The 22,145-nt window shown below is 40.4% G+C and overlaps 1 protein-coding gene across 2 annotated transcripts; it reads right to left on the reverse strand.

The window, feature by feature from the left end:
- Positions 1-12,131: 12,131 nt before the first annotated feature.
- LOC115650489 (serum amyloid A-5 protein-like) lies at positions 12,132-21,759 on the reverse strand. Of its 2 annotated transcripts, none has more exons than XM_030560533.1 (4): positions 21,479-21,759; positions 14,119-14,237; positions 13,092-13,230; positions 12,132-12,351 (listed from the first exon to the last, which is right to left on the reverse strand). In XM_030560533.1, exons 2-4 carry the CDS (start codon positions 14,219-14,221, stop codon positions 12,210-12,212), a joined length of 384 nt encoding a protein of 127 aa, XP_030416393.1. In that variant the 5' UTR covers positions 14,222-14,237; positions 21,479-21,759; the 3' UTR covers positions 12,132-12,209. The 2 variants fall into 2 exon arrangements, with proteins under 2 accessions (XP_030416393.1, XP_030416391.1); XM_030560531.1 differs by lacking the exon at positions 21,479-21,759 and adding an exon at positions 14,577-16,918.
- Between the last annotated feature and the right edge of the window lie 386 nt (positions 21,760-22,145).

Here is a 22,145-nt window from a genome sequence, read left to right on the forward strand (position 1 = left end):
CGTCCCCTATTGTGATCTTCCGGTCTGGGGAAAAAGTCCTGGCCTGCATCTTGCTGAACAGGCCACTGTTCCAAAAGATGCGTGCATCATGCACCTTTCCAGGCCAGCCTGTGTAAATGTCAATGAAATGCCCACGGTGATCCACAAGCGCCTGGAGAACCATAGAGAAATACCCCCTCCGATTAATGTACTCGGATGCTAGGTGGGGTGGTGCCAGAATAGGAATACGCATCCCATCTATCACCCCTCCACAGTTAGGGAAACCCATTTGTGCAAAGCCATCCAGAATGTCCTGCACGTTCCCCAGAGTCACGGTTCTTCTTAGCAGGATGCGATTAATGGCCCTGCAAACTTGCATCAACACGATTCCAACGGTCGACTTTCCCACTCCAAACTGGTTCCTGACCGATTGGTAGCTGTCTGTAGTTGCCAGCTTCCAGATTGCAATAGCCACTCGCTTCTCACTGGCAGGGCAGCTCTCAATCTCGTGTCCTTGCGCCGCAGGGTAGGGGCGAGCTCCTCACCACAGTCCCATAAAAGTGGCTTTTCTCATCCGAAAGTTCTGCAGCCACTGCTCGTCATCCCAGACTTCCATGATTATGTGATCCCACCACTCAGTGCTTGTTTCCCGAGCCCAAAAGTGGCGTTCCACGGTGCTGAGCATGTCCGTTACTGCCACAAGCAATTTAGTGTCACACGTGTCAGGAGACTCGATATCATCGTCAGACTCCTCACTGTCACTTTGGAGCTGAAGGAATAGCTCAACTGCCAACCGTGATGTGCTGGCGACACTCATCAGCAAAGTCCTCAGCAGCTCGGGCTCCATTTCCCACAGAAATCACGCTGCACAGAGACTCACAATGGTGCCAAACGTGGACGGAAAAACTGACTGCTGGGATGTGAAGCGATGCACCATGGGGCATTGCGACAGGAAACGGAATGACCCACACCCTTCCGTCCCCTTCCCACAACTCACGGCGCCAAAATGGGACGAGGTACTCTGTGGGATAGCTGCCCACAATGCACCACTCCCAACAGCGCTGCAAATGCTGCAGATGTGGCCACACTGCAGCACTGGTAGCTGTCAGTGTGACCACACTGCAGCGCTGTCCCTACACAGCTGTACAAAGACAGCTGTAACTCCCAGCGCTGCACAACTCCAAGTGTATCCAAGCCCTAAGTAAAACTAAAGCTGAAAGAGGACATTTTGTTGGTTTTTCGCAGACAGGAACCTGAAGGTATGAAACACCTGCCACTGGGCCTATTTCTGTAGATATATATTCCTACACCAGAAGAGCTATGAAATGCGCCACCATGAGGGAGTGACTTCTAGCAATTGAGACAGAGTTTACCCATCCAACTGCAGTTTTATATATCATACCAAACTTTACAGATAAAATTTACGGTACATTGATCAAAAATAATTAAATTTTAAATAAAATAAAATCATTAATTTGGAATGCAGCAAACAATGGAGACAAAACTATATACTTAAAACATATAAAGGCTTTTACTTTAAAGGGATACTGTCAAATAAATTTACTTAAAATGTTGATGTGAGAGAAAAAAAGTGTCAAAAACTTTTGAAGCGAGTTAGTTCTTTGGGGTTTGACCACTACCTGGATCTTACAGCATTGTGCTAGTGAATGAGGCCAAAAAAGTGAAATGAGCTAAAACCAAAAGTAAATCTCACTAGTCCGTTTTCATTATCCAGGTAGGAGGAAGTTCACAGAGTAAAGAGAATAGGTGTAAAGCTAGTTTTTGCAAACGATTAAGTAAAATTGGGTGTTTTAAATATTCAGTTGTAATAATCTAATGTTTATCTTAACAGAGGTAAAGGTTTTTTAAAAAATATGATTTTTAACTTGAAAGCCTCCCTTTAAAAATACTTGCTGATTCTATCAGCTTTTTAAAAGGCAATTTTAGATAAAAAAGTATGCAGTTACATAATTTCTTCCAAAAAGATCAAAAATCAGTTATGGAATATTGACATCTAAAGATATGTTGATTTGTGTGATAACTCATCTGAAGATGACCTCGTGACAGATTCCTACAATTTACGAATGCTCTGTTTACACTTCTTTTCAGTGGTCTATTAATAAAGGAGTATTTCAAAGATTTAATGCATATTTCAACACTATGCAATCAATATCCTATAACATTATTTTACAAAGCTCTTAAGATAAAGATGTAGCTTTATAAATAAATCAAAAGCGTAGATATCCTGTACAATTAAGGAAAAATCTGCATTCTTGCATGCATTCACTGCAGCTATTGGCAAAAGTGAATGTCAGAAGGGGAAAACAGTTTGGATGAGTCTTAATGTTTACCAGTGGGGGCTGCTCATGCTCGCAACATACACAGAATTAGTCATTTTGAAGTTTACATCTTGATCAACCTACAAAAAAGTTGCTGAAGGCAAAATAAAGTATTTTAATATTCAAAGGACTGTACTTTTAAGCAACTATTTAAATTAATTCTGAGTTGTTACCAAATTCACTCAGCACTTTTAATCCTATTGTAAAAATCTAACTCTATCAGACATTTTAAAAATGAAGTGAAGTCACGGTGGTAACTAGCCATTTAAATTTCTTAGGTTTACTTTAAACAATTCTGTCACAAATACCAAAAGGTCTTCAATCCTTATTGAGTGGAAGCAATCCAGTGCCAGGTAAATTATATGAATGGTGAAAGATACTCTAAGATCTGTAGCAAATTCAGGAGAATTTAAAATTAATTACAAGCTCCAAGTTAGCAGAAAGGGTGAAAAACTATTTTCAGTTGTATATACCGGTCTTTAATCCAAGCACTCTTCACGATTCAGGTGTGACTACTAGCTTGGTAACTGCACAAATGAAGACCCTGATTCCCGCAAACACACTCATGCACATGCATACTTAGTAGGCTGAAATAATTTGACTACTTGTGTGTAAAGCTGAAGACCTGCAAAAGTGTCTGCAAGACTTGGGTCTAAGTCATTATGATCTGTTGCTAGGTGATAGCTAGGTTCCATAGTCAAACTCTGCTTCTGAGAAACAACAAATGTGTACACAAACTTGGACTGAAATAATGTCAAGTATGAAAACATGAGTATCACACTCACTCATCTGACTTATTTACACAAAAGGGAACAAATGCTAGTAATATAAAGTGGCCACTTGTACCTCTTCTGATGTAGTTGCTACTTCTACTTGAAACAGGTCCACCTGCCCTCCTCTGTCAGCTAATAATGAAATGTCTTCTCTCCTATGATTTGCTCAAAGACTCATTGCTCCTGCTCCCAGAAGAAAAGACACATTTACCTCAAGAGACCCCCACACCAAGAGTTGTGTGGTCACTGCAAAGGCAAGAGATTATCCCGTGACAACATTTACAGCTTTAAGTACATTGTTTGATCTGTGGCCTACCTCTTAACTTGTTCCCTTTTGTATTTAGCACTTGCACTTTGTCAGTCTTTGTTACTTGGCTTTTACTTTAGGCTTTTGACCTGGCATTGGATACTAGATTAAAGATTTTTATACGATTTTTAAGATGCTTTGTAACTTTACAGTATACATTGTAAATAAAGTTTGATTTACTTATTGTTTTTTAAACTTAATCCTGCCTTAACGTGGGACGGATTCATTATCATTCTGAAGATGAATATCTTTCTGACATATGTTGGAAATATCTGAAGGAGGGTAAAAGGTAATTTACCCTACTAGCTACCTGGGATCGGAGTCCATGCTACACTAAAACTATTGTTACAGGAAGACTAAGGGAATCAAATGGCCTCTTGATCCACAAAATAAAGTCTAGGGATGACTGCATGACTAACCATGGCTTCAACTACTGAGAAGCAGGAGATCTTCTAGAGCAGAGATTCTCAAACTTCATTGCACCATGACCCCCTTCTGACAACAAAAACTACTACACAACCTCAAGAGGGGGGACTGAAGCCTGAGCCTGCCCAAGCCCCACTGCTCCGGGCACAGGGGGCAAAGCCCCAAGGGCTTAAGCTCCAGGCACGGGGCCTGTAACCTGAGCCCCAGCACCCAGGGCTGAAGCCCCGGGTGGTCGGGCTCAGGTTTCAGCTTTGGCCCTGGGCCCCAGAAAGTCTAAGCCAGCCCTGGCGACCGCATTAAAATGCGGTCGTAACCCACTTTTGGGTCCCGACCCATAGTTTGAGAACTGCTGTTCTAGAGAATGAATCAGTGATCTGTACCTTAGGGCTGGCTGTTGGAATCATCTCAGTTCTTTCTGATTCCTGTTTCTAAACTGAGGGAACTGAGTTACCAAGGGTTCAAGATGGTTTTGAACACAGCACAACACACTGAAAGGAAAAATTGCATCTGACAATTAACAAAAATGCTAAATCTTTCTGAGTTGGGAGACAAAACAAGTTGTACCCAAAATAATGGGAGAGATGATAAAAAGCAAAAATCTCAACAATTAGAGCATGTTAGTTAACAATTTTCAACCTACTTCACAAAACCTCAGAATTATTATATGTAGTAAGAGGAGGCCCTGAGATATAAACCTTGGTATCAGAGGCCTGGTATGAGGCCTAAGGCCTGAACTAAAGTAATGGTCAAGACTTTGCTAACATAAAGCAAAGTTAAGCTGTGAGCCAGAGGCAGGCCCTGCTCACAGAAGCTGGCAAGGAAAGGGCTGATGCTGCAAGAAGATATCGTACCTAAAATGTACTGAACACTAGATATCAGAACTTTCACATACTTGTACATTTCACACAGATAACAAGGAAGAGACTGACCCATCCCAATAACAGGGGCAAAAGGGTAATATGATCAATAGTGTTGTTTTGTTCAAACCAACATGTACAAGGTGAGAGGCGGCACCTTACTACGTAGAGGGGTTGTACCTTGCTACGTAGAAGGGTTGCACTTCAATACGTCAGGAGTGATGTGTAACTTGTTTGTACCTGCGTATAAGAATGCATCTCTGGGGTGGTGTCTTTGTCCGGCCGAGGGGGCAGTGGAAAGTCCCGCCACTGACTGAGCCGAGTCCATTGCCAAGAGGCACTTTCTCGTAGTATGCCTGGTAGACTAAGTAATCTACAGGGAATTGCCATTGTGTCCATACAGCAATAAACCTGGTCGACATGACTTTGCACCTTACTAGACTCTGTGGTCATTGGGGATCCTCTTCAGGTCTGCTGTGTCAGCTATCTGCGCAAAGCTGGGACGGCACACAGAGGGAACACACGCATGCAGCCGAGTGATACCAACATTGGAGAGAGCAGAGCACCACACCGGTAGCATCTGACAACATTATATAGAAGAAGCACTAATTAATGACTGTTAAATTAAAACTCCCACATCAGTCTTGAGTGAATACTTTTTTAAAGACTACATGTAAAGGACTTAAGCTACATAAGGAATAGGTAATGCCTTGCCAACTAAAAGGGAGTTGGAATATAATCATAAGTGAAGGAAGTTTTAGTTTATTTTTTGACAATCACAGAAAATTTTCAAGTGTATTGGGGCTAGTTGTTCGGGCTTATGCACATTTAGTGCTAAAAACATCTTTTTTCATAGTCATCATTGAGGTTCTGGATTCAATTAAGATCCAAAGAGTTCCTTTGTATGTCTTTTTAGGATATTGTAGATTTTCACTGCATTCTGCCATCTGACACAGAAATTTGCTTACTGTAGCCTAGAAAAGTCACTAGATAGCGCTAGTGAATTAGCTGATTCTTCAACTACTGGAGATTAGCTGATTCTCCATTACTGGTAACAAAAATTCAGAGGGAAAGCTGGAGCCAAAAAAAATCTGATTAAAATGTTAAGAGATTTGAACCATTCAAGAAAAGACTACTTTAAGAAAAAACAAAACACTGCTGTTTTGTTGGAAGACAAGAATTAAACTGCAAAAAGAATCACTGATTTATACACTCAATCATATTTATGCTGTACAATATACTATATGAAGTCATACTAGATGCCAAACGATCTTCCTATATGAGTGCTTAAAAAACACAACACATCATTCAACTCTGGACAAATACTTCTCAATACTTACTCGGCAATCAACAGTCAATATTATTATGTATTATACTGGTGCAGTCACGTGTTAAGATTCACTCACCATGTTCTCCATCCAACAGGTTTATATCATCCAAATGCACAGTATTAGTAAAGGCTTCTATTCTTCTATCCAGTTCCAAGCAGAGAGAGACATATCCAGGCCAGAAGCTTTAAAAACAAAAAAAAAAAAAAAAACAAAAAAAAAGAGAGAGAGACTGACGATTTCCATAATCAAAAGCATTTATTTGCTTTAAATGAAAGTCATTGGTAATGAAATGCGGATTTAGCAAACTCATCAGTAAGAGCAAATAACCCCAAATACTAGGAATAACCTGGCAATTTCAAAGTGTCAAAATATAGGCCATGCTGTAAGTCTCCAGAACTGTCAGTTTATTGAATGAACTTGTGCCAGCCTTTGTCAAACACCACCCTCACAAAGGTCATAAGTGCTCAATGATAAACCCATCTAGGTCCCATATTGCAGTGAGGGTTTTTTTGTGTATGACAGTGGGAAAGGGTCAAGCGGAAAACAACCATCATATAGTGGTAAGAGCTGCATAAGGAAAAGAAGGGAAGTCATTAGGGAAATAAGGTAGTGGAGGTAATTAGGAACAGAGGAAATGTCTTTATATATACAAGAGGTCCATGAAGTCTGGTGGGTAAATTTCTCTCTGCTAAAGCAGGTTAAATATGGGAGAGGCATTAGTGCAATTTTGAAGGTACAACCCTTGTGACTTGCTTTGGGGTTACTTCCCTGGTCACATTTTAGGTCAATAACATTTGTTGGGAGTAAACAGAGTTTAACAGGTAATAGAGTAGTACGTGCTACAACATGACTTTATTGCTTCTTAGCTACAAAGCAAGGTAATACTGCAGAGGTATGTTTCACATTGGCTATTCATAACCTATATATGATGACACTTTCAAATAAAGCCAGCCACAAAATACTTAATAGAGTTAATTGACAGGAAACTGGCAGGAAACATAACAGTTTTCATTTCTATGTTCAGTGGGCCAAGATGCCAACTAAACTAGTTTCAAGAATAATCATCTTTCAATAAACTACGAAGTTTCCAGCTTACCCATATGACTTGCAGATTTCAGCCATCCTCTCTTTTGTTATAAAATCAGCTGGGAGTTAAACAGAAGGAAAATCAGTTGGCAATAGCTCCAGGTAAACAAATGTGAACGTGCTCTGGGAAGACAGATTAATTCACAAGTTAAATGTTAATGGTCTCAGGAGTTTAAAACAACCTTTTTAAACGGGGGGGGGGAGTGGTGGAAATAGATGAATGGGATTGTTTCATCTTTCACATGAAGTTTTGACAATATTAATTCAAAGAGCAGTGTGTCCAGCTATCTTCTTGACAGGCTCACTTAAAATGAGATTTTCTTTTAGGGACAGATTAACTTTTTTCTGTCCCTCTCTAATCACGTTAATGTAGCCTTTTTGTGTACCAGCTTCAACGTTAGGAGGCATGTGCACAGACCTGGGAATGGCATTTTTATACTCCAACTGAGCCAGTAGGGGAATTTCACACATTTTAAAAAATGTGTTCCCCAGAAACACTCTGAAAATGATTCTTAAAAACAAAAGTGACAGCTTCTTAAGACAGCTGTATTTATTGTCATTAAAGAGATCATTCCTGCCTGGATTATGGAGAGAGGAAAGTTGTTTAATCCTTTGGTTGCTGCTGTTAAACATCTTGAGGTACATGAAGCAACATACCCTAGGGTGAAATTCCAGAAAGACCAAGGCAAAACTATGCATCACTTACAGCCTTTGCGTAACTAAAGGCGTCATGGGGATTCTCTCCACTGGGGTGAATTTCACCCTCTAGTCAAGTGAAATTACTCTGAGGTAGCCAGTCCAACATGGAACCAGTAGCGTAGCTAGCGAGGTTCAGTGGAAGCAGCCGCTTCCCCCCAGGGCGGCAGGTATGGAAATGGAACCTGCCGGCCGGCGCTGCCATCAGCACGGCCGGAGGAGCCGTGGGGCGGTAGCGGCAGGCCGGTGTGGAAGCGGTGCCTGCTGGCTGGCTCTGGCAGCAGCATGGCCAGAAGAGCTGTGAGGTGGCCGGCCAGCGCGGAAACGGCGCCTGCCCGGCCAGCGCTGCCAGCAGCACGGCCAAAGGAGCCGTCGGGCGGCAGCGGCAGGCCGGTACTGAAGCGGCGCCTGCTGGCCAGCTCTGACAGCAACGCAACCAGAGGAGCCATGCGGGGGCGGCAGACACAGCCGGAGGAGCGAGGGGGCCGGCTCAGCGGCAAAGCCCTCCCCACCTCTTGCTAACGCAGCGGGCGGGGGGAGGCGAAAGGCCCGCTGTGCCTTTAAGGCAGCGTGGCTGGCAAGCCCCGTGGAGTGCGCCCAGCGCTGGGAGCAGGCCAGAGAGAGCTAGTGGGCCAGGATAGAAGGTGAGCCGGTGGGGAGGGCGTCTGGTCGGGAGGCGTGGCCAGAGGAGGAGCCAATGGAGGGCACCTTTTTTATAAAAGCAGCAAAGAATCCTGTGGCAGATTATAGACTAACAGATGTTTTGGAGCATGAGTTTTTGTGGGTGAATACCCACTTCGTCAGATGCATGTAGTAGAAATTTCCAGGGGCAGGTGTATATATGCAGGCAAGTTAGAGATAATGAAGTAGTTCAATCAGGGAAGATGAGGCCCTGTTCTAGCAGTTGAGGTGTGAAAACCAAGGGAGGAGAAACTGGTTTTGTAATTGGCAAGTCATTCACAGTCTTTGTTTAATCCTGTGATTAAAGTCTAAAAGGTGCCACAGGATTCTTTGCTGCTTTTACAGATTCAGACTAACACGGCTACCCCTCTGATACTTGACACCTTTTTTATGTTTGCTCCCCCTACACTGAAAACCTGGCTATGCCACTGCATGGAACACATAGCAAGTCTTGACAAGTATGTCTAGTTTGCGCAGACAGCGCCTCACCTGCCCCACAGCACCCCTTGCAGCCCCACCTCCCTCAGACAGACAGCGCTTCAGCTACTGTACAGCGCCCCGGCCTCCCACAGACAGCGCCTAAGCCGCCCCACAGCGCCCCTGCAGCCCTGTCTCCCACAGACACTCAGACAGTGCCTCACCTGCCCCACAGCGCCCCCTGCAGCCCTACCTACTACAGACAGCACCTCAGCCACCCCACAAGGCCCCCTACAGCCCTGCCTCCCACGGACAGTGCCTCACCTGCCCCACAGCAACCCCTGCAGCCCCGCCTCCCTCAAACAGACAGCGCTTCAGCTACTGCACAGCACCCCGGCCTCCCACAGACAGCGCCTCAGCCACCCCACAGCGCCCCCTGCAGCCCTGCCTCCCACAGACACTCAGCGCCTCAGCCACCCCACAATACCCCCTGCAGCTGTCCCCCACACATAGCACCTGAGCCACCTCCCAGCACCCCCTGCAGCCCTGCTCCCCACAGACAGCTCCTCAGCCACCCAACAGAGCTCCCTGCAGCCCTGCCCCCACATACAACACCTCAGCCACCCCACAGTGCCCCCTGCAGTTCTGCCTCACACAGACAGTGCCTCAGCCACCCCACGGCGCCCCCTGCAGCCCACAGTCAGCATTCAGTAACTGCACAGAGCCCCCCCAACCCTGCCTCACTCAGAGACATTCCAACCCTCCTAATGTTTCGTTGAGATGTACGCAGATCAGTTGATCTCAAAATAATTAACCTGCTGAAGTGAATAAAGAAACCACCAGACCTGCCTGACCAATAGGCTTCAGACCCAATAAGCACCAAGCATCCAGCTCTGAACATTTCTCCTGTAGTCATTTGTGTAAGTTCACAGGTAATTTCACTCAATTTAAAAAGCACTACAGACAGTCCTTGGACTTACGACACAAATGGTTCCTGAATATTGTGTCATAAGTCAAAATGTTGTAACTTGGAACCGGAACCCATTCCATTGCAGGACCGAGCATCGTAAAGTTGAAACCATTGGTTTCAAGTTGAATCAGGGTGTCAATTCAGAAACATTGTAAGTGCTGTTCTTCTTAAGTCGAATGTCGAGTACAGCCTGTGTTTTTAAACGGCAAAACCTACCTGTATATCATAGACTCATAGACTTTAGAGTCAGAAGGGACCGATATGATCATCTAGTCTGACCTCCTGCACAAAGCAGGCCACAGAACCCTACCCATCCACTTCTGTAACAAACCCCTAACCTATGTCCGAGTTATTGAAGTCTTCAAATTGTGGTTGATACGCTCTGATGATACATGAATAAACACAAATTGTTTCCAGAAATGGAAAATTGCTATGAAACAGTAAATTTTTAAACTATGCAAAGGAAAGGGTGGGGCACATATGAGGAGAAACTCTGTGAGTTCAAACTTGCAGCATTCCAAAAGTTTCAAGTGGGTTGGGGGGACAGAATTTGATCACCTATGAAGTGGGCAGAGAGCATAGCCCTTCCGCTCTGCACGAGTCTTGAAAGCTGCAGGGAAATAAACCTGGAGATCCTAAGGAAACTGTGTTGAGGATGTTCTCCAGATCAAATCACCCATGACAGCCAACAGGGAGTAGCAGTACCATGACCACTCCTGCCACACTTGAACCAAGCCCCTACTCTGAAAGGGTTTGAGGGTATAGTGTGGGACTCTGCACAGATTAATGCAGAAAGACTGATTTGGAGGATCTCTGCCAGATGCTCCATGTTATGGTGCATTCTGGTAATTGACTTTTAGGAGGTTTCACTAACCTCTGTAAATTATATCTAAAATATTGTGCTAATAAGTAAATTCAACTAAGCCCAAATAAGTTACTGAGGAAAGGGGTTGAGGTTTTTCATAGTTACCTGTCTCCCAAAAAATCCCTAACACATGAATTAGAATCCCCAGATTCAAGTAGCTGGTAAATATGAGTGTCCGTATGTTTACCAAAATAGGATATGCAGGCCTGATCCAAAGACCATTTAAACCAATAGAAGGACTCTATCTGGCTTCAATGGGATTTGGATTAGAGCTTTAAATCAACAAGGCTATAAATAGGTATGTTCTCTATACTATGAAAGAGACTTTAATAAGTCCAAGATCCTGTTAATGTTTGTCAGTTACAAATGACTTGGTCTGTCTCCAAGAAATGGTCTGTGATAGATTTGAGGCCAATTGACTGTGCACTTTTACCCTAAAAATTGAGGAAAGACCTTAAAAATTATATGAACAGAGTCATGCTAAGAACCCCCCACTGCACGCTGCAAATTTGTTTGAGCTTTGCTTGAAAAGTGGGACTAGGGGATAATTAGTGTTGTTGTAGCTCTAGTGCTCCCTGGCTATTAGAGAGACAAGGTGGGTGAGGCAATAATGTCTATTGGACCAACTGCTGTTGGGGAGAGAGAGAAAAGCTTCTGATTTGCATAGAGTTCTTCTTCAGGACTGTTAGGCCGATATGATTTTGAATTTCTAAGATTCCTTTGTTTTTAAGTGAAGATGTTAGGGTAAATCCATTACCAGAAAACTCTAATGAGGCTGTTGTCAGCTGCCTGGTAACTATCCAAAGACTGGGATGCATACAACCAGAAAATACTGGTTTCATTTTCATTTGGTTTTGTGCTTCTCCTTTCCTTTACTTTCTTTCTGATTTCCAGTTGTGAGCATTGAGCCTTTTAAACCATATAATGTTTCCACGTTTTTATCAATGTACATTAACTAGTCCTGAACTTAGTTTTGCCACCCCTGTTTGGTGCAGTTTCCACTCACTCTTGCTTTTTGGCAACAATGGGAAATTTCATCCAGTGAGTTTGATCCAACCTTTCTAGCCTGACCTCAGACGGAACTGAGGTTCTACCCACTTGATAACAATAAATATATACTTTTAAAACATAAGCACCATTACTGCTTATTAAAGTGGACCTAAACTCCCAGCACCATGGAAAATGTCCAGTAGCCTGTCTCTGACAGTGGCTAGTGCCCGCTGCTTCACAGGAATATGCAACAATTTATTTAATGATTGACCTTTACTCAATCTGGACGATTCTTCCAAATCCTGGGCAGTTAAGGGTTACCTTTGGCCCCAAATCTTGAAAAATTTGTATGTATATTGCTTTTTATCCTTTCTAATGTAGCTGAGGATGTTTGTTCATTCACTGAGAGCTTCAGAAATTTAAGATTGTATTTATTGTGGTTTTGCACAGCTGGTAGAAAAACTGAACAATTGTAAAGTATTACAGACTGCATTAGTATTTAGAGGGAAGGCCCTCTGGTCTGTAGCGGTTTGGGTCTCCTCCACCTCGGCCCCATGCATTTGCCTCCTGGTCCTGACGTGTGTCTTCTGCTCCTCTGCCACTAATGTCACCCTGCCAATCTTCCCTAGCATCACTGGAAAGAGGAAACAAAGATTATCTTAGATAGTTTATTATTAAATCTCAATAACTAAAGGATTTACTTTTCATTTATCCCCCAGAGCTTAATCTCTACTTTTCCATAAAGCTGAGGACCCGCACAAATACCTCACCAACACAAGTTGTTCCAATAAAAGATATTAGCTCAGCTGCCTTGTCACACACAAACACAGACACAAATCTTAGCCTGTCTGTGAATAGCAGAAGTCATCCCAGAAGTGCATCAGTGCAGTTGTGAATTAAAAAGCTTTCCCATTGCTTGCCTCCATTAAGTTCTACCCACTCCTCATAAGCTCCTTTGTATCATAGTCATCACGTTCAACAGCAATATTTTAAAACAGTCCTCGTTAGAGGACTGCAAGTGAACATATGATGATAGTTTTCTTCGATGAAATATCAAGGGTAATATGAACCGGTTCTAGACTAAAGTGAGGTCCTGCAATTATTTAAATTTTAAAAGCCCTGGGGTGAAAACATCCGTCTCCTAGCACATAGTAATGAGATCTGATATCAGAACATATTCAAATAGGTCAGCTCAGAAATCACCTTTACAACTCAAGAATGGGCACAGTCTTCACACTTAGCCAGAGGTTAAATAAAAATGGCCTCTCTTCAAACCGGACAATAACTAGTTATGAATTACAATGTACTTCATAATAATTTGATTGCATTGCTCTTTACCAACTTTTAACTCATAATCCAAGTAGAATCCATTACCTAATAACTTCTGCTGCCCATTTACCGCCAGGCCCTCTTTGGGCAGCGTCATAATTCCCACGAGCATGGAAATATTTATCTGCATTTTTATAATTCGCTTCCCGCATGTCACTGTATGCACGCCACATATCCTCAGCGCCTGGAGAAGAGAGAAAGGATTATAGAGAAACTGCAAATTTAAAACAAAACTTTGATGTTATTCCACCCACATTCCTCTGAAGCAGTCAAGCACCATTCTAGTCACGTCACCACAGTGGCTTCCAAGTATAGTGCTTCTAGAGAAGGCAGAAAGGCTCCTATATACCACTGAGTAAATACTTCATCTTTTGGTTCAGTGGAAGATCTGAGAAATCCAAAAAAGACTGTTTAGTTTCAACCAAAATTGATTTGTTATGGTTTTTCTCATCAAAATGAAAAACAAAACACATTGTTCAGGTTGATTTGAATAAACATTTTTGCAGCAAAATGTCAGAATAGGCCACTGTGAAAATTATTAGTTTTGAAGTTTTTTTCCAGCCTAAACTATTTGCCAAATTTGACCAAAATTTCAAAAAGTTGCAGGGTCCCCCTGAAATGCATTTTTTGGTGCATTTAATATTTGTCCCTCCAAAAGCTTTGCCTAACTTTCTTTGGTACCCAGGCCTCCTTTAGAGATACAGGGATTTGCAGCTAGTTATGCTTTCTTAACTGTAGCTTCCACCATGAGATCTTTGGAGGAGGAGATGGAAATGAGTTCCTTTGAGAAGGATCTCATAAAACCATAGAATCTCCAACAAAACTCTGTTGCAATATCTTTGGGACAAAGAAACCCTCAAATTTCTCTCAGGGCTTTTCTAAGGGTCACCAGGACAACGGAGTAGAGGTGTGATTCCAGGTTAGAAGCATCAGTCTCATTTAGGGCTTTGTTTACAGATGGTTTCTGCATCAATGTAACTAAATCTCTTTAGAAACCAATTTAGTTAAATCACTGACACACTTAAGTCCAGAACAGTTTGGAGGATGAACATGCAGTGAGTAAAAAGCATACCTCGATAAGCATCCCTTATGAATGCTCCAGCATCAGTGAACCAGTTCTGGGCACTGACACAGAGTACCAGGGACAATAACAACATGCAGTTGTAGAACTTCATAGTTCACTTATTTAGGCTGTAATAGAAGGAAAGTATATGTCAGAAAACTGGGCAATATTTTAAAGACTCCATCCATAATGTTCATTCCTCTTATAGCCGCTTTAGAGCAGGTACATGGATCAAAAGCATCACACACAATTCAGAAAAGCTCCCAAAGTGATGATTTCTACTTAGAAAAATGAAATGCTCTCTGCCATCACAGCATCAGTCTCAGAGCTCAGATGTCAATATAGAAGTTTTAGTTTCTGGTTAACAGTTTCTATATCATAAAAATCACTTGTTATAAGAAAAAAATTGAATACAAAGCAAGGTAAAATGGTATAAATATGAAGTTTCCATTTAGAATTAAACTTACCGGTGCTATATTGCAAAGCCCCTGAAAAATTGAGTTCTTTCTGATGGATTCTCACAAGAAAAATGGTACTTTATTTATAGGAAGCCTTATCTCAAAGAGCAAATAGGAAATAATTTACAGAAACATTGCCCAATTTGAATTTAGCCATCATTTGCTTGTTGAATGCAAACAAACATTGCTTCTGTTGGGAATCTACTGCAGTAAATTCCCTTATTTCTTCTTGAGGCTTCCTGCTTTCAATTGGTCAATGTCTGTATTGTCTCTCTGTAGATCCAAGGATCAATTACTTAACCAATGCCTGATATGATGAAATGTCCATCATTTACTGGAAGTTGCAGGCAGTCACTTTTTCTGACTTGCTTCTATTTTTTTTTTAATTTGTGAAATGAGTAATGCTTTATAAGAGATTTTTATGCAGAAGTTTTAAGTAATCATCTGGCATGTACCATAAACACCAAATCAGTTTTATCCTTATGTATAATTGTTTGTACAATGCCTAGCCAACGGGTCCTGGTCCATGACTTTGGCTTCAAGAGGCTATGGTAACAGAAATAAATAATAAAACTTAAATTACCAGAGCTGGTCAAAAATGAGATGTCATCTTTCAAGACATTTTAATTTTTTTCCCCTTTTAAATTTAGATGGAAATGTGTCAAAATTTTGAACTTTGAGTAACATCAACTAGCTTTTATTACCACCATTATGATCACTAAAGGGAGAGGTTAATTTGTCTGAATAGTGGTTAACTTTATGTGTAGCTTTGTTGGCAAGATCTAAGCCATAAGCTAGATGCAGTTATATGAAGAGTTACAAAAATATCTTTTCATTCAAAATATTACCTGTGGATTGGAATCATCAGCTCTATCAGTAACTCAGGTTACTTTGTAAAATGTTTTCATTTGTGATTAAAAAAAAACAATCTTAACTATCAAAATGTTATTTAAATGGAGTAAATACATTTTACATTCTCCAATCAGTGCATGGGCGATAATATGTAAAACTGTTATTGATTCTAACTGCAAAAATGCAGGTAAATATCTACTAGTTCAGGTCAGACTTTGCCCTCTAAAGTCTGCAAACTAAACAGCAGATCTTGTAAATGGTCAATGTGGTTCTTATGGGAATGTAATCTGAATAAAGTCATCATGATTGGGAAGGTGTTGTGAAACACTGCTGAATCAGTCCTGCTCACTAGTCCAACAGAATTCTACGGCTTGCAAACACAGACCCTAGCTGTATCCATGCTCAATGCCCTGTTGACCAATCTGGCTCTGAGCTTTCTGAAAGCTTTTGGAAGTGTTTATGTTCAACAGTAACAGCCTTGACAGTAAAATGACATAGGCTGAATCGCGTAATTTTCCTTTAATCTTAACTGATTTTATTCCCATGAGCATCTACACTTTTCTAGACAAACTCCAACTAGTCTTGTAAAAAAGGGAAAGATAACTTCTAGGTACTGTTATCCTGGATAGCATTTACAACTTGTAGTAACAAAGCTGTAGAGATTTAGAAGCTCAGTAGTCCCTGAGCTACACCTGCATTTTCCCTTAGATGAACTGAACTTGCTGGATACCACTTATTGTAAATGCATTAGTTTTTCAGACCCTCTATGATCTGCCTACCAGAGACACTGCACATCATCATTTAAAGTAGCAGTGCGTTGTATAGCTGGAGCTCTCTGAACAGTGGTATTTAAGGTGATCTACATGTTTCCTTTAGCCCTCTTTTCATTCACTCAACATTCTGAAAACATTCAAGCTTCTGGACTGAAATTTTACAGGCCTGGTCTCCACCCAAAGGGAAACTTTTTTATTATTATTAATTTGAAACAAAATCCATTCAGTACATTTTGACCTATTGTAACAAAAAAGCTTGAAGAGCAAAAGGACTGGAGATAAACAATTAAAATTTGGTAAGAAAAAAGGAAGTTCCTTGTAACAACACTTTGGATTTGGCAGGCATGAGGGTTTAAGAATCTCACCTTATCTTTAAACACTGATTGGTATGATTTTTCGGTGCTTTTTAACTGATGTCCTAAAAAAGAGTATGCTGCTCTGGCTAACTTTGTCATGCAGGATTGCCAGCCAACTGCCTTCGGACCTGCACAGCTAAGGTGCAAACAGTACGAAGCAGAGTGATGGTAATTTACAATATCATGCAAACAGTCCTTTAATATTCCTCAATATTAAAAGCTTCATCTGTTCCATGTATACAGTTGTCAATGCATTAATATGCATAATTCAGTGAAATTCAGGGTTGTTCTTACAGAATGTTTTTTCTTTTAAAAGTTTCAATTCCATAACTTTCTTAAGTTCTTAAATTTACACAGGCAAGAATAAGATTCCACAGCTGGCAGTTTGCGTTAGTGTATATAATCACATAGTTGAACAACTCTCAAAGAATGCAATTACAGTATTTCTACAATCTTGTAAGAGGAGTGGAAGGTGATGTAGGGTCTTGGCCTGATTAACCGTACATCTTGTGTATGAACTATTTTCACAAACTGCATGTGAGACTTAGGGATTGTACACAGCGATATAAGTGTCACACAGGTGTCTAAAAATGGCATAATATATCGTGTTATCAAAAGTTTGGCAAAGTATTAGAGAGTGGTATGGTGATGCATATGGCACACAAGCAGTGTTAAAGTTTCACATTCAATTTTAACATTGGCATTTTCTGACCAGCATGTTTCAAGGTAGAATCTTTATTGCTCTTACACTGGAGTTTTTTAAATGGTGTTTGTGCAGGGAACACACTTGACACTGACATCACACGCACCAGCCGCAGGCTGCACAAACTCCTTGCATGTAATACAGTCTTTTTCATCCACAGATCTCCAAGCGTTTTATATAGGCAGGTAAATATCTTCAGTTTACAAGTAGAGAAACTGAGACACAAAGAAGTAATAGATCAAAGGCCACAGCATTCACTCGTAGAAACCAATTCTACTGATTCTCAGCAAGGTTGCCTTATCTTTTGAGACTACCCCACCCTACTCAGAGGATATCCAAAAGGCTAGGCTTATTGTGGAACCTGGCAGTGAGCCTGGGCATTCCAGTAAGACAGATGATTAGGGCATCTAATGAGGAAAGGTGCAGTTTCAGTCACAGATCAAGAAAGACCTTTCCATTTGTCCAGCAGAGGACAGCTAAGCATCAGAATAAAGTGCTGCCCTCATGCTTGAAGGGTAATATCTCCAGTTAAACCCATGACTGCTCTGTTTGTGAAACCCCATGATCTAATACAACCTAATTACGGCTAAAACAGAAGTCAGAGTATTAACACGTCTCCTAGAGTCTTAAGAATACCGTGCATCCAGCTTACCTCCTGAGGAGTCCAGATGCTTTTACTGGATACAGAGTGGCTGGTGATTTTTCTAAGAGAGGGGATAGAATGTTCTGCTTCTTTCATGTACACTATTTGACAGTTGGGTCTTTTGTATTTTTTTTCTTCTGTTAAACAATGTACCAAAATGTAAATTCATTTAGGTATTATTGCAACTACACCTCTTTTGGAGTTTGACCAACATATTTGGATTCTTGTCTTGACATGCAAACCCACTATACAGACAATCTTACTATTAAGCCAAGTGACACGATTTCACAAAGAATTAGCCAAAAAGGCTAAACACGTGTTAAATGGCTCAGAACATATCTGGGTGGCAGACTTTTCTTTCTTATGCTTTCAGTGTGCAACCGCAGCATTTCCTCGGATGAAGTCACAATGTGTTCACGTATCCTTCACATCTTATTCACATATAAATAAGGAAATCAAGACTAAGTCAAACACTTTTTTTTTTTATTGAAACCTCTTAAAATTAGTTGAAACCATGAACACAAGTTCATTTTAGGTGCAATACACTTAAAAATATTGTATAACTGTGGTTAATATGAACAGTGCTATGCAAAATGAAAAACAAGTTCTTTGAAAGAAAGTTTGTGATATATTGTAAAAGTCAGCATTGTTAACTGTGCATTTTAAAATAAAGGTTATTATGTACACAAAGCTTTCAGCTGTTTTTCCATGTCACTTCATCCTCTAAACTGAAGAGATTTCACTAGACTTTTCCCAAAGAGAACTGGTTCTGTATTTTCCTGAGACAGATGATGCTTGCACTTATATAGATCTTTACTTCTTTGAAGTGCTGTATAAAACTGAACCAATTAATTCTAACACCCACATGAGGCAGAAATGTTCTCATTAAAGAGGTAGGGAAACAGGCACAGAAAGGTAAAATGATTTGTTCTAAGTCTCATGGCATATCAACACCAAAGTTAGGACGACAGAGGAGTATCTGACTTCCAGGGCTGGCTATAAGCACCAGTGTTCCAAGCACGTGCTTGGGGCGGCACTTCTCAAGGGGCAGCATTCCAGCCTTTGGGGGCGGCACTACGGCTTTTTTTTTCTCCTCCTTAGGGCGGCAAAAGTCCTGGAGCCGGCCCTGGTGACTTCCAATCCTTTTTACACCTATGATAAATAAGACCATGGGGTGCCTGAAGGGATAGGATGGCACATTTGTGCTGTTTTCAAACTTCAGCTGATAATCTCTACCCCAGGAAATACTGAAGTCAAAAGAAGATGTTTGTTGGCTTTTCACAGACAGGAACCTTAAGGTATGAAATACCTGCCACTAGGCCTATTTCTGTAGACATTTATTCCCATGCTAGAGGAGCTATGAAACGCTCCACCATAAGGGAGTGACTTGTTCTCGCAATTGAGACAAAGATGTTACCCATCCAACTGCAGTTTTATATATATCATACCAAACTTTACAGATAAAAGTTACATTGACCAAAAAATAATTAAATTTTAAATAAAATAAAGTCATTAATTTGGAATGCAGCAAACAATGGAGACAAAGCTATATACATACAACATATAAAGGTTCTTATTTTAAAGGGATACTGTCAAATAAATTTACTCACAAAATGCTGGTGTAGGAGAAAAAAATGACATTTTTTATTGGGAGCTAGTTCTTTGGGGTTTGATCACTGCCTAGATACTACAGCATTGTGCTAGTGAATAAGGCTCTTAACTGAAATGAGCTAAAACCTAAAGTAAATCTCACTAGTCTGTTTTCACTATCTAAGCTCTAGGAAGTTCAGAGTAAACAGAATAGGTATAAAGCTATTTTTTTGCAAATGATTAAGTAAAATTGGGTGTTTTTAAATATTCAGTTTTAATAATCTAATGTTTATCTTAACAGTGGTAAAGGTTTTTAAAAAAAATATGATTCTTAACTTGACAGCCTTCCTTTAAAATACTTTTAAAAAGGTAATTTTAGATAAAAAGGTATGCAGTTGCATCATTTCTTCCAAGAAGATCAAAAATCAGTTATAAAATATTGACATCGAAAAGATATGTTGATTTGTGTGGTAATTCATCTGGAGATGACCTCGTGACAGACTCCCACAATTTTTGAATGCTGTGTTTACACTTTTTTCCAGTGGTCTATTAATAAATGAGTATTTCAAAGATTTAATGCATATTTCAACACTATGCAATCAAGACCCCATAACATTAATTTTACATAGCTCTTAAGATAAAGATGAAGCTATTCCAACAAATAAATCAAGAGAGTAGATGTTCTATACAATTAAGGAAAAATCTGCATTCTTGCATGCATTCACTGCAGCTATTGACAAAAGTGAATGTCAGATGGGAAAACAGTTTGGTGCTCATGCTGGCAATATACACGGAATTAATCCTTTTGAAATTTACATCTTAACCAACCTACAGGAAAGTTGCTGAAGGCAAAATGCACTATTTTCAAACCTAATTTAATGTTCAAAAGACTGTACTTTTAACCAACTGTTTTAATTCATTCAGAGTTATTACCAAATTAATTCAGCACTTTTAATCCTATTGTAAAAAAACCAAATCTGTTAGGACACTTGCGGTCTTAATTTCAACATAAACATCGGAGCATTTCAATCTAACAATTTCTGAATCCTGTTTTAGAAGCATGTTTTAAACTATTTAAGAAGAGCTGTAGAAGAAAAAACTCAATTCAGGTGCTATTTCCATGCAGTCTGGCTGAATACATTATTGTGTGGACAAGAGTTTGTTTCTTAGAGCTGATGAAATTTAAGAGGCAATTTAATGCAGAATATGCACAGTACACAACTTCATTTCAGTGTTTCCTGGCATATTTGCTATGCCTGCTGAGACCACAGAAAACGGTCACACCTTTCCAACATGGACTGTATCAGGGCTCTACAAACAAAAGAGAAAAAAAAATCAAACATATTCTTAACTAATTTGCTGGATACCAGCTTTTAGAAAGTGTTTAAACTGGCTGACGCAGTGATAAATATAATTCTGTTTCAGAGAGAGTCCTATCATGCCCCTGCCTTTAGAGATTTTTCCCTAATCTGAATTGACAACATGAATGGCAAACCATAAATAATAGAAAATAGAAGATACCAGCTGCAGCGTAAGTACACTCCCAAATATTGTAATGTCTCATTGCACTATTAGAGCATTTATGAAGCAGCCATCAGAGCAGTCTAGGTCTAGGAGGATGTAGTACAGGTAAGGAGTTTCTGAATTCTTCTGTGGTGGATATTTGATACTTTAGTCATTTATTCCCTCCCCCTCTTTTGTTTTTAGGAAACATTTATTCTGAATATATTTTCTGTTAATACATTTTTCATTTTTAAGCTACATGTCTCAAATATACCTCTTAAACTGGGGTCAGAAGTATTTTCAGGAAGTTTTACCACTCTAGCACTGTTTATACTCTTGGAGCTCAAGTCTGAAGTGTTTTCATGTCTTTTTTAAATTTATTGAAAGAAAACTATGGCCTAAGACGGCACTGAGTGAAGTATTAATAAACTATTCTACACACACACACACACACACACACACACACACACACACACACACACACGTCTTACCTTTGCCTTTTTTCAGCAATTCTCAGTATTTTGCAGATCCTGGTAAATCTCTCAGACAATTCTGCCGTCAAATCACATTCCTGCAGTACTGGCAAGGCACGATCTGGACCAATTATCTTAGCCAACAAAAGAGCTACATTTTCAACAGTAATGCAGTTTGACCAATTAGTGCTACCATTGCCGATAGTATTGCCATTCTGTGTACCATGGCAGTGGAAATCAGTGCTGCGACTTTGTGCAAGATGCAGAAGGAACTTCCATTCTTCCACAGTCTCTGAAATCGAGCCTAAATGCAAAATTAAATGACTGGCTGTAGTTATCTGTGAGGAAAAAGCTTGTAGCAAACCTAATTTTACATCTATTTGCATTTTAAAGGAGCTAGTTTTCTAGTGTCAATATTCTACATTCATATCTTAGTTAAATGGCTTAAAATGCATTTTATTTTTTGACAGTCACGCAAAACATTTTTGAGTGTTTTGGAGCTAATTGTTAGGGCTGAGGGCCACTGAGCACTAAAAACAGCTTTTTCATAGCCATTGTTGTGATTTTGGATTAAACTAAGAACCAAAGAAATTCCTTTGTGTGTCTTTTTAGGATATTGTAGATTTTCACTGCAATTCTGCCATCTGATACAGAAACTTGCTCACTACAGCCTAGAAAAACCACT

This window comes from Gopherus evgoodei, chromosome 4 (assembly GCF_007399415.2).
Source record: "Gopherus evgoodei ecotype Sinaloan lineage chromosome 4, rGopEvg1_v1.p, whole genome shotgun sequence".
NCBI lineage: Eukaryota > Metazoa > Chordata > Testudines > Testudinidae > Gopherus > Gopherus evgoodei.